This window comes from Lepus europaeus, chromosome 8 (assembly GCF_033115175.1).
Source record: "Lepus europaeus isolate LE1 chromosome 8, mLepTim1.pri, whole genome shotgun sequence".
Classification (NCBI taxonomy): Eukaryota; Metazoa; Chordata; class Mammalia; order Lagomorpha; family Leporidae; genus Lepus; species Lepus europaeus.
Window position 1 is genome coordinate 103,965,279 of NC_084834.1, and position 13,565 is coordinate 103,978,843.

At 38.8% G+C, this 13,565-nt stretch overlaps 1 protein-coding gene across 1 annotated transcript in view; it reads left to right on the top strand.

Moving 5' to 3' along the window:
• Positions 1 to 13,565, top strand: part of RASSF6 (Ras association domain family member 6) — a 59,500-nt gene that overhangs the window by 4,119 nt on the left and 41,816 nt on the right. Inside the window, exon 2 of the mRNA XM_062198693.1 lies at positions 6,730 to 6,828. Within this exon, the coding sequence (XP_062054677.1) occupies positions 6,764 to 6,828 (65 nt within the window). The 5' untranslated portion in view covers positions 6,730 to 6,763. The remainder of the gene's footprint in view (positions 1 to 6,729; positions 6,829 to 13,565) is intronic.

The window sequence follows — 13,565 nt, forward strand, 5'->3', positions numbered from 1 at the left end:
CCTGCACCCGCATGGCAGACCAGGAGGAAGCACCTAGCTCCTGGTTTCGGATCCATGCAGCACACCAGCCCTAACGGCCATTTCGGGGGTGAACCAACGGAAGGAAGACCTTTCTCTCTGTCTCTCTCTCACTGTTTAACTCTGCCTGTCAAAGGAAAAAAGAAATACCTGTTTAAATCCTTTGCCCATTTCTTAAGTAGATTGCTTTTTTTGTTGTTGTTGTGTTTCCTAAGCTCTTTATAGATTCTGGATATTAATCCTTTATCAGCTTAATAGTTTGCAAAAATCGTCTCCATTCTGTCATTGTCACATCACTTCCTTAAGTGTTTCCTTTTCAGTGAATATTTTTATGAATATTTTATTAGCTTGATGTAATCCCATTTGTCTATGGTTTGTTTTTTATTGCCTATACTGCTCTGTCTGGCCTTTTCTAAGAAGTTTTTGTCTATGTCAATATTTTGCAGAGTTTACCCAATGTTCTCCTCTAGTAATTTGGTAATATCAGGTCATAGATTTCAATCTTTGATCCATTTTGAGTTGATTTTTGTATAAGGTATAGGGTAGGCATCTTGTTTCATACTTCTGCATGTTAAGAACCAATCTTCCCAGCACCATTTGTTAAAGACTATCCATTCTCCAGTATTGATTTTAGCTCCTTTGTCAAAGACTTGGCTTTAGATGTGTGGATGGGTTTCTGGGGTTTCTATTCTGTTCCATGGGTGACATGTCTATTTTTGTGCCAATACCAGGCTGTTTTGATGATAATTTCCCTGTAGTATATCTTGAAATGTGGTATTATGATGCCTCCAGCTTTGCTTGTGTTGTTTAAGATTGCCTTAGCTATTGGTGTTCTCGTGTTTCCATTTTAACATAGTTTTTTCTGGATCTGAAATGAATGTCATGGTATATTGACTGGGATTGCATTGATTCTGTATATTGCAGTCCTACCCTATGACATTTTGATGATATTAATTATTCCAATCCACAAACATGGAAGAGTTTTCATTTTTTGGTATCTTCCTCTCTTTCTTTTATGTTTTGTAATTTTCATTGTAGAGATCTTTTACCTCCTTGGTTAAATTTGTTATGGGTACTTTCTCATTTCTTTGGAGTGATGTATTTGCATATGGCTCTGATCTTCTCTATTCCAAGTTTTTTCTCTACCCCAAGTTTCTAGGTCAGAGCTGAGAGAACAACTTTATTTTGGAGCTGAACAGTTATTTGTAGCTTTGTTACTTTTTGAGGGTAAAACACTATATTTTAAATTTTAAGTTAAAATTTTTTTTAAATTTTAGAGTTTACAGCCGTTAATTTAACCTTACCTTATAATTAAAATAAACAGTTGTTATTGTAATGTGATACTTTCTGTTGTTTTTTTTTAAGTTACTGTTATTTCGTGTGTGTGTGTGTGTGTATGTGTATTTTATGTAAGATATGCTCCTGGTATATGAATTAGAAATTACACATGCAATCAGAAAGAAAATAATTATCATTTGTGTTCTCACAACTCCTAATTTCCCTATTAATATTTTAACATACATCCCTATTAATATTTTAATCTACACCTGTTTACTGAATAGATTCAGTATTTTATATGTCTCATCTAAATACCTGAATATAAAAATATATTCATGAAAGGATGGGCATTTGGCACAGCAGGTAAGATGGCATGTGGCATACCCGCATCTCTTATCAGAATCCTGGGGTTCAAGTCCCAGTTCTGTCTCTGATTTCAGTTTACTGCTAATGTGCTTCCTGAGAGGCAGCAGTCGATGGCTTAAGTGCTTGTGTCCCTGAAACCCAGATAAGAGGCTTTGATTGAGTTCTGTGCTTCTGTCTTTGGCCTGGCCCAGCCCTGCCTCTTGTGGGTATTTGGAAAGTTAACCAGTCTACATATGATCTTCCTCTGTGTGTCTCTGTCTCTTTCTCTCCCTTTCTACCTTTCAAATAAAAAGGGAAAATAAGTACATTTTAAAAAATTAAAATTCCTGTACAAATGGAAACAAAATACAAATTTATTTTGGTGCAAAAAATCTTTTGAAATCCATACATTTCTTGTCATAAGACACATTCTTCATTAACTCAAAGATCCCCTGTATTTTCTCAGTCTAGAAAACATAACAGTGAAATAGTGATAATTCTATTCTAAAGGATCTAGTGTTCAATAATATAATAAGATTAGAGAAAGAAAGTAGTGACTAATCAGATAGCTGCAGATAATTTGTTGTGAATTAAGACGCAAGAGAAATTCACTTTGGCTGGAGAAAATAAGGATGTTAGTGCACAGGCATACACACACCCACACACACATTTAGTTCTTCATAAAGTCATGACCATTGTGGCACTTCATGCACCCAGTGACTTCAGGAACAAGGGGCTATAGATGCAGATATAGGCTATACTTCCACCAGCACCATAGAAAGCACAGAGCAGGAACTCAGGAAATGTTTATTGGATAGTCAATAAAACAAATTTTCCATTTTAAATAAGTAACCGTTTAATACATCCATGGTTGGGCACAGGAAGGTACTTTATATGACTGACTCATTTGCTTCATGTGGGCTCATTTTGGTCAGAAGGTAACCGACAAGCCCAGGCAAGACCACACCCAGGTGGGAACACAGAGCCGGGCAGGTGAACCACACATGCCTCAGCTCTTCCTGGGCTTTGCCCAGACCCTGGTGCTGCCTGATGCTGCCTCCTCAGGTCCCAGATGCGCTGGCCAGGCCACCTTCATTCTGCCTTCCTGAGCGTCTCCCATTCCTGTTCATCCCAAACCTGCTGGTACTCCCTAGTGCAATTTATTTCTCCAGGACTTGATTGCTGAACTGTCTAAGTCTCTTTCATTCCTGGGCCATAGAGCAGGCTAAATAGCCAAACTTAAGTAAATGACCTTATTTGATACACAACCTAAGTCAGCGAGCTCTGGCCCCAGGCCCTAGAAGGAACGGTATCATCCACCCTCTCAGTGAAGTGCTATAGATTTGTGTCAACCATCTTCCTTTTCATATTGTAACTGTAGAAATAGTTCTACCAAATAGCTGTGAGCAGTGAGACCTCAAGGCCTCCAGACTTCCAATTTTCTTTCTTCATTAGTCTTCTCTACTTCTGCCATTCATGACCTCTCTGTCATCCTACCCATAAGGCTTTACAAAAACTAGGTCAGACCCTCAAATTCACCAAGTTCTTATAATCTAGAAGACTCTAACAAGAGACCCACCAGGTTTCAGTTTGCTATGAAGCATGATGAATAGGTATGGTAAACAGAGGAGGAGAAACTATGTGAATTCATAGTTCTATGCCTCACTTACAATTAATAGCAATGAGATTTTTACCAAGCTGTATTTTTACCTTTCATGTATTTAAACCATTTGAATATTTTATCGAACCATTTTTAGCTCTGACATGGTCACTATTCTTTTCTATTCAATTACAATGCACTGCCTATGAACAGACATTTCATTCTGTTTTCACTTTCTTTCATTAAATTCCATTCCACTGTCCTGCTGAAGTTCAGAGAATACCATAAAAGCATCTGAAATACTTTCATCACATCTGAAATCTGAAGCTGGCTGTGATTTACTGCAATATAGCTCACAAGTCAGACCTGTAGTTACATAGTGATTATTTAATCTTTTTAGTTATGTTTTTGTGGCTTTTACAAATACAAACAGAGAACTGACCGGAAAGCCACTGTCGTGACTCTTCAGCCCATCACTGCCAGTTTTCACCTTGTGTTCAAAGTTCCTGTTGGTGGTTCTTTTCACTTCAGTAATATCCTCTGGCTCAGCGAGGGCCTGCTTTCTGGTTCATAGAAACATCTGGCTATTTTCTCACCTGCTAGAAGGGGCAAGGCAGCTCTTGGGATGTCTAATCCCATTTGAGGGCACCAATATCATTTGAGAGGGCTCCATACTCATGTCCTAATCATCTCCTGAAGTCTTCACCTCCTAACACTATTGCATTGGGGATAGGATTTTAACACATGAATTTGGCAGGGGGCTCATGGAGCTCCTGCTGTATCTCTGTCCCAGGGAAACCTAAAGGCCCAACAGGTTTCTAACCCCTGGCACTGCTTCACTGGACTAACACCTGTTCTTTCTGATGTGAATCCTCTGTGCATTGTCCAAGACATGCCACAAAAGAGGATGACCCTGCCAATAATGTGCCACCAAAAAGGATGACATCCCCAACTTGAGGGCTATCATTCTCTTTGAGCAAGGGATAATATCAGCAAAGGAAATAAGGCATAAATGAACAATGGCAATACAAAGCAGGAAGAATCACAGCAGTGTAGATGAAGAAGGCTATGGGAGACTTAAAGATGTTGCAACTAAGTGGAAACTAGAAAGAAGCAGAAATCCAGACCTAACGTGATGGGAGTCCTTGCATGCTAGGGACTTGCAAAGAAAAGACTCCATGGTATGGAACTTCCAAGACTGTCACTGAAGACCAGCTTTAACCTTAGGTTACAAAGGTAGGTTTGGGTGGAATTGCAGAAAACCTGAATGTCAGGTTAAGGGTCTTAGGTTGTATTTACTACAAATAAGATCCAAGGAATGTTTGTAAATAACAAAGGGACATGATGGTCAGTGGGCTAAAAATATAAATGGACACCCCAGTCCAGCATTCAGCTTAGGGACTAATACAGGTGCCTGGTGAGGTTAACAAAGTGACTAGGAGGGAACTTCAAAAAGTTCATGGAAAAATGGAGTTAAAAGAAAGCATATTTCTTACAGCAATATGATACATCAAGAATTTTATGGATACCTACCTACTGGTCACTCATGCTTGCAAAGTCATAAATAAAGCCTTGCTTTTTTGTTGGAAAACAACAACGAAAAAAAGAATTTTATGAGAATGGCAGAGTCACTTTCTTTTCTTCCCCTCTTCCTCCCATCCACTTCCCTGTATTCTGGAGAATTAGGATTAGGTCATCCTAACCAATGAAACCTAGTTTGAAAAGAGAAAGAAGAAATACCCTCCCTCACCTTTTCTTTTCCTTTGTTTTCTTTTTCTCTCTCTTTTTTTAAAGAAAATCGCATTACTTAGTGAAATAAGCCAGTCCCAAAAAAGACAAATATATTTCATACTAATATACAGAGTGACAAAAAATGTAATGTATATGAGTGAATTGACGCTTTGACATTTTTAAAAGATTTATTTTATTCATTTGAAAGGCAACATTACAAAGAGAAAGGAGGAAGGATAAAAATATCTTCCATCCTCTGGTTCACTCCACAAATGTCCGAAACAGCCAGGGCTGGGTCAGGCCGAAGCCAGGAGCCAGGAGCTTCCCCCAAGTTTCCCACTTGGATGCAGAGGCCCAAATACTTGGATCATTTTCCTCTGCTTTCCCAGGTGCACTAGCAGGGAGCTAGAACAGAAGTAGAACACCCTGGACTCACTGGTGCCCACAAGGGATGCTGCAGGCTGACTCAGTTGGTGGCTCTACCCACTATGTCACAGTGCCGGTGCTGACATTTGGAGATTTGATTATTGTTTATAGCCTTTGTCTGTACTTCTGAGGAACAGTGGTTTTCTGCTGACTACTTGTTGAAGTCTTTATCTAGCAGATGGTTAAGCTTGTGATTATAAAATAAATTGAAAGCATATCATTGCAAAAATTAAAAGAAAAATAAGAGGAGGATGGAGCGTGAGAACAGAGAAAAGAGAAAGGGTACAGTGCAAAATATCATTATGCTCTTAAAATTGTATATTTGAAATGTTTTCCCTTTATATAAATAATTTTTTTAAAAAACTGCATTGCTCTCCATTCTACCTTTTTTTAAAAAAAAAAGTGATTTATTTGTTTATTTGAAAATCAGGGTTACACAGAGCGAAGGAGAGAGAGAGAGAATCTTCCATCCTCTGGTTCACTCCCCAGGTGGCTACAATGACTAGGGCTAGGCCAGGCTGAAGCCAGAAGCCAGGAGCTTCACCTGGGTCTCCCAATGGATGGCAGGGTCCCAAGTACTCGGTCATTAGCTGCTTTTACCAGGTCATTAGCAGGGAGCTGGATTGGAAATGCAGCTGCCAGGACATGAACTGGTGCCCATATAGGTTGCTAGCATTGCAGGCAGTGGCTTTACCTGCAACACCTCCCTCCCCACCACCACCTTTTTTATTCTGTCTATAATCCCTGATTCTACAGGCTTCAAACAATGGCAACTAAATATGCAATTCATGCAAAGTGGAACAACCAGAAAATATATGTTAAATTTTTGGTCATGCCCTAATGCCATCTAAATGAACTCATAAAGGAAGGGATTATTCTGGTCTGACTACAGTTTCCAGAGCCTGAAGGAGAATGGAGGTTATTATGTTATGCTTAATCAACCTTCAAGTCAAAACTTGATTTTACCTGCCTGGAAGCCAGCAGTTGGGTTGGTCTGACTGGGGCAGGGTTCAGCCAGTTTGGGTTGAATTGCTGCAATAGAAAAAATATTATTTCTTGCATAGAATCATAGAGAAGAAAATGCTTTCTAGATAGATGTCTGAAACAGACTTAATAAACTGCCTGGTCCTTCCTTACCTTGAACCTCTATTTCTGTAGTTTTTCAATGATAAGGTGTACATTTCTCTTTTTTGTTCACACATGAAATTTTACTTAAAACTCCCCAAAATATTCTTATAAACTAGAGACATAACAAAATATTCAATTTAAGTCAGAAAGTAATGCATGAGTGCATCACAGAAATAAATCATTCATATCATTCTGATGTTTAGGGCATCATCGGACCATCTCAGGAAGAGGGGAAAGATGACCATGCTGGCTCACCAGTACCCTTCTTGGATCTTCATCAATGACAGGACATTCATAACCAGGTAACCACACACTTAACGTTGTTTGCTATCCCTCATCAGTCATTTCAAAGTTTTCTAAACACATTGTAAAATCAACCAGATCAATCCTATGAATTGGTATTTGGAATACTGCATGAGAAGTTGAAAAAGCATGTTGCTAAAGTCTCCTAACCCATATGCTCTCATGGAACAACCACTCCTATCTCATTATGGGAGCTTAATTTGATAGAGAGCTACATCTCTATTTTAGTACTTAGAACAATACTGAAGAACCACTTTCAGTGAAGGATCAAAGTTACCTCCTCAATGTTACATCAAAGATTCAGCCCAGGGGCAAAAAAAACAAAACAAAACAAACAAACAAAAAAAAACAAAACAACAACAACAAAAAAGACCAGTGTTTTTTCTTGCTTCTCTTTTCCTTGCGCCTCATAGCACACTTTATCTTTACTGACTCCCTCTTAGCCAATATATGGCAAACAGCCACATGTGTTTTCTTATATACAGCAAATAGCACCCTATATTGCTCTAGAAATAATAGAGGAGGGGACTAAAAACTAAGAGTAAAGACAAGAACAAAACTTGGTTTATGAGAGCAGAGGCTGAGGAAGAGAAAGGTGAAATGATGAAAAACCTAGTGGTCATGACACAGGACCCAAGACATTCAGAGAATGAGAAATAAAACCAAGGAAACGGTAGAGAGAAGTGAATGTAGGTGATGTAGGATTGGGAAGTAGGAAACTAGAGGGAACAAGGGTGGTCATGGATGGAATTAAAGCCACAGTTGGAGGACGAGGATGAAGTACAAGAGATGGGAAGCAGACATGAAGTGAAACATGGAAGCTGCATCCATGCATTCCTCCAATGCTTGCTAGCTATTCACTACAGACAGGTTCTCTGATGGATCCTGAGCATCCAGCAATGAGGAAAAGAAACCTCTTGGTCTTAAAGGGAGGATAGACTCACTATGCAAAATAAATGCTGAAAGGTATAAAGTATAAAAATAAAGGAGGAAAGTGAATAATGAGTACTGGAAGTCAAGAGAAGGAATCCAATTCAAGGTTTTATTTTCAGTGGCCAGAGAAGGTCTGGGTAAAGAGGAAGCATTGGAGGAAAAGCTTGAAAAATATGAACCAGCAAGTCCTGCAGGTGTCTGGCTGCAAATGGTCCAGGCAAACAGAATAGCAAGCCCATTGTCCTGACACAGGTGCATAGCTGCAATGGTTGAGGAGGCCAGTGTTGGGTAATTAAAGACAGACAGACAGTAGGGGAAGGTGAGGTGAGAGACCAAAATGGGACCAGGACATGTACCACTAAGAGACTGGTCTGTCACACTAAGTAAGATAAGAAGCCATGGATGGATATTGGGCACATAAGTGACAATGTCAGTCTGTTAAGAAAAGATTGAAGAGGGGATAAAAATCTAAGCAGAGAAACTGTGAAGGGGCTGATAGTTGAAGTCAGAAATAGTAGTGGCTTGGACTAAGGCAGCAACAGTGAATGTAGGGAAAAAAATGTCCAGATTCAAGATATATTTTGTTTATGAGAGAGAGAGAGAGAGAGACACTCCCATTTAGTGATTAACTTTCCAAATGCCCACAATGGTTGGGACTGCACCAGGCCAAAGCCAGGAGCCATGAACTTAATCTAAGTTTCCCATGTAAGTGGCAGGAACCTAATTGTTTGATCTATCACCTGTTGCCTCCCAAGGTACACATTAGCAGGCAGCTGGAAGTGGGAGCCCGAGCTGGCAATGGAAACCAGAAACTGACACAGGGTGTGGACATCCCAACCGGAGTCTTAACACTAGACAAAACACCTGCCACCAGATTTTGGACATATTTTGAAGGGAGAGACAATAGGATTTCCTGAAGGGTTAATAGGGAGTGAAAAAAAGAGAATAATCAGGATAATTAAAAAAAATTTTCTATAAGAGTGGGATTAAGATTTCTGAAGCTATGAAAGCTACAGAAAAAAAACAACAAATTTTTGATATAAGATAGTGGATTCAGTCCTGAGTGTGTTATATTGCAGATTGAATAACATCACCAAGTTACACAGGTGACAGTTAATGAAAGCCAAAGGAGATACTATCCACATAAAAGTCAGAATAGACAGCTGGAAGGGTGCTGGAGACAGTTAAAAGATAATCACTTATTTTATTTGTCTCTTCCCAAAGAGGTTATGGGAGGAATACAGCGACTCCAAAAAGACTACGTCAGTATTTATTTTTGCCCATATGCCTTATGTGAGTGTAAATTGAACCAACCAGGAAGACAGACTTACCACACTGGCAGAAAAGATCAGAGAAGAAACAGTACACAGGGTTAGAGAAGGATGTGCCAACCTGCGTACTGATTTTCCTGTTCCTCAACTTTTCTTAAGTTGGTTCAGTGCATGAAATCAAGATGTCCATCTCACCTTGCCGAGACATTGCCATACCACTCCCAGGACCACCTCTCAGTGTGACTTACCCACCTGCTTCCCTCATCCTATTCCAGCTGTGATTCCTGGGGATGACATGGCTTTGTGCATTCAGTTCTTTTAACCTTCCCTTGAGATCAGCTTGCAGTCCACTCTCTGTAGTCACCAGGCATCTCCTGAAACCATCTATAGCCCTCTGGCATCCATTGCACTCATTGGCAATTCCATCAGTTAGAATGTCTCTCTCCTAAAAAAATTGACAAATATGATAGAGAAGTCCCCACACCCTCCCTGGCTCTTGTCTGCTCTTGGGAGTCTTTCTCATCTTGCAAATCCCGGTCATTTGTGTGCCATGGTTTTTCTTTGTTCCCTAGGTTCCCCAGGTTCCTTGAATCTTCAGTTCTGCTAGGATAACTTCATGTTTCTTCTTTTTTATCCCTTACTTACTTATTTGTTCTGAGAGGCAGAGAACAAGAGAGAGTACACTCCCATCTGCTGTTTCCCTCCCCAAATGTCCGCCACAGCTGGGACTGTGTTGCTTGAAGCCAGGAGCCAAGAATTCAGTCTGGGTCTCCCATGTGGGTGACAGGGACCCAACTACTTAAGCCATCATCTGCTGCATTAACAAAGAGCTGCAGTCAGGAGCTGGAGCCAGGCATCAAACCCAGGCACTCCAGTGTGGGATGCAAGCATCCTAAGCAGAATGTTACTAGGCAAAAACATTCTGTTCCAAATGGCTTTAAATCTATCTCATTTGTAGCTTTGGCAACTCAGTTGTAACATCTCATCCTTCCCCTCTTCTGTTCATTTGTGCAATAACATGCAGGCTCTTCATGGAAGCAAACATCTCTCCCACATGCTGATAGTCATCAGGCCACCTTGTTGCTTTCTCTGTAATATTTCAGTTTCCCAGTCTCACTTTTCCCACAAAATCCTCCCAGAGCCTCAATTAGATTTTAGTTGGTCCTTTTTAATTACTTACATAATTTTATTTAATAATATTTACTTTTCAATTGTAAAAGTATTGTATAATAATTATAGTTACAATTATAATTGTAATTATTATTTCACATAAATTAATATAATTATAAAAGTTGGGAAAACTAAACATACAAATGTTAGAATAAAATGTATCCATGCCTAACACTCAGAAAAAAAGGAAACAGTTTAATTTTGACATCTTCCCATCTTTCTGTTTTTTTTTTTTTTTTTTTTGACAGGCAGAGTGGACAGTGAGAGAGAGAGAGAGAGAGACAGAGAGAAAGGTCTTCCTTTACTGTTGGTTCACACTCCAATGACCACTGTGGCCGGTGCACCGCGCTGATCCGAAGCCAGGAGCCAGGTGCTTCTCCTGGTCTCCCATGCGGGTGCAGGGCCCAAGCACTTGGGCCATCCTCCACTGCACTCCCGGGCCATAGCAGAGAGCTGGCCTGGAAGAGGGGCAACCGGGACAGAATTCGGTGCCCCGACTGGGACTAGAACCCGGTGTGCCGGTGCTGCAAGGCGGATTAACCTATTGAGCCGCGGCACCGGCCTGACATCTTCCCTTCTTTCTAAGGATATCATTTTACTTACCTGAGCTCCCATTGTTACCCTCTTTTATACAATTGTCATTGTATTACAGATAATTCCTTGTACCTTTAAATTATCTTCCCAGTATGATTTTAATGACATTTTTCCATTCAGTGATAATAGAAACATTGTAATTCCTGACATTTGGTTGTCAGAATGGCTTTGATTTTTTGAATTCACAAGGCTAGTTCACAGAAACACAATTACTGAATTAAAGTGTACAAGTTAATGTACTGTTACTGTTAAAAATCATTTTTCTTAAAATGTACCATGGGTTCACTTCCTATGTGGCCTTTCTTGTTTCATGCAGGACTTAAGCATCTTTTACATCCTTTGAATTTGAGATGATGGTTTTAAGTGAAACATAGATGACCATTTTTTATTTGAACATTCATGAAAAATAAAACCAACTCATGCAACCTTTGATTTTTTCAGCACAAATAAAAACATACTTTAAAAAGGAGTCAATTAGAAAAACATTGACAGAAGATGGTAATTTTGAGTAACCCAAGAATTTCTCTTCAGTAATATTTACTATGACGATTACTAGTAGCAATTTTTTTAAAATTTTTTTATATGTACTAGTTGTACACATTTATGGGATACAGTGTGATTTTTCCATATACTTTTACAGTGTGCAGAAGTCAAAGCAAGGCAGTCAACATTTCCATCTACTTATTCTTACTCTAAGTTTGAGAGCTTTTGCGCTCCTCTCTTCTAGTTATTCATAAAGTTAAAAAATGTGTCTTGTGAACTGTGATCCTCCACACAGTTGGGGGATCTGTGGATGGAACACTCAAAATTATTCCTTCTATCTCAATCTGTTTTAACACCCATTATCCAAACTCCCTTTCTCACTCCTCTCCTTTTCCATTCCAGCCTCTAGAAATCAGTATTCTATGTGCAAATTCACTATATTTTAGCTTTCACATATGAGGGACCTGATTCTTTAAATTGACAAAAATCATGAAAGCAGTGCCTGAATAATTAGTTTGAACAGCCCTCAACCAAAATGTATCTGTGCTTGCTACAAAATAACTTTCAAGCTATCACTCTATACTTTTATACTTCTGAAAATATTTTTTAATCAATACTTTCCAGTAATGAGCAATAGAAGACAAACCAACTATTTTTGAGAACCTATGTGGGTCTTAACTATTTGCAGCAAAATACGTTGCAACAAACTCACACAGGTTTTGGAGGATATTTCCAAAGAAGGTGTGAGAGTCCAGTGACTCTTTCTTTGTGTCATATTTTGAACTGGCAGAATGCAGAACCTGTAGTTCATCTTCTGTAATCCAGAGCCCCTTCAAGCCCTACAATCCCTACGTTCACTGAGGCTCTAAATGTCAAGGTTAAATATTGTAGTAACGTATCACACAAATACTAGACTCAAAGCGTTTTTCTTTTCTTTTCTTTTCTTTTTTTTTTTTTTGAAGGAGGAGAAAACACTTTTACTTTATTTGCTTTTGTACTATTTGATTTAGCATGTGTTACCTTTATAATTTAAAACAGCAACTATAATAAAATATTAGAGAAAAAAGAAATTAGTACTTAATTTTCACTTCAGAAGAAGGTGTTAAGATACCATTTCCCAGATTTCCTGTCTTCTTCAGAAACTTTCTTCCATGTCTGAAGTTCCAATCCAATTCTTCCTTTTTTTTTTACTTTTATTTAGTAGATATAAATTTCCAAAGCACAGTTTATGGATTACTATGGCTTCCCCCCCATAACTTCCCTCCCACCCCCAACCCTCCCATATCCCGCTCCCTCTCCCATTCCATTGACATCAAGATTCATTTTCGATTATCCTTATATACAGAAGATCAATTTAGTATATATTAAGTAAAGCTTGCAACAGTTTGCACCCACACAAAACACAAAGTGTAAAATACTGTTTGAGCACTAGTCATATCATTAATTCACATTGAACTACACATTAAGGACAGAGATCCTACATGGGGAATAAGTGCACAGTAACTCCTGTTGTTGACTTAACAAATTAGCACTCTTGTTTAAGGTATCTGTAATCTTCCCAGGCTCTAGTCATGAGTTTCCAAGCCCACGGAAGCCCCCTGAGCTTGCCAACTTTTGACAAGGCCATAGTCAAAGTGGAAGTTCTCTCCTCCCTTCAGAGAAATGTACCTCCTTCTTTGATGGCCTGTTCTTTCCTCTTTCCACTGGGATCTCACTCACAGAGATCTTTCATTTAGGTGGGTTTTTTTTTTTTTTTTTTTTTTTTTCCAACATGATGTGGTTTAGCCTAATTATTAAGCAAAAGCCTAGAATGCATGACCGTGTCCTTCAGGGGTTTTATCCTAACAATATATATGAAAGTCCAATCTCCATGTGGTAGGTTTTTTTTTTCCCATGTTGTATGTCAATCCATATTTAACATGTCGTAACATTGTACCATTTATTTTAACTTATTTCACTCATTTGTGTCTTGAAATGTGAAACCAAAGCCTTGGCAAAATTGATTGAAGGGGGATCTGAAAAAATTGTTTTACTTTTCTGTTTCAAGCCAACAATTCTTTGTAGATATAGATTCTTTTATATACAAATGCACAGCTTTCTGTAGCCAGGCAGGGCTTATCTTTTCATCTGATGAATTATTTTTCATTTTCATATCAGAAGTTTATTTTAATCATATACTTAAATTACATTAGATCAACTATGAAAAATTCTATGTCCCTCACACAGAAACTCTAGGAAATGAATGCATTTATTTTTCCCCTCAATTAACTCATATATTACCAAAG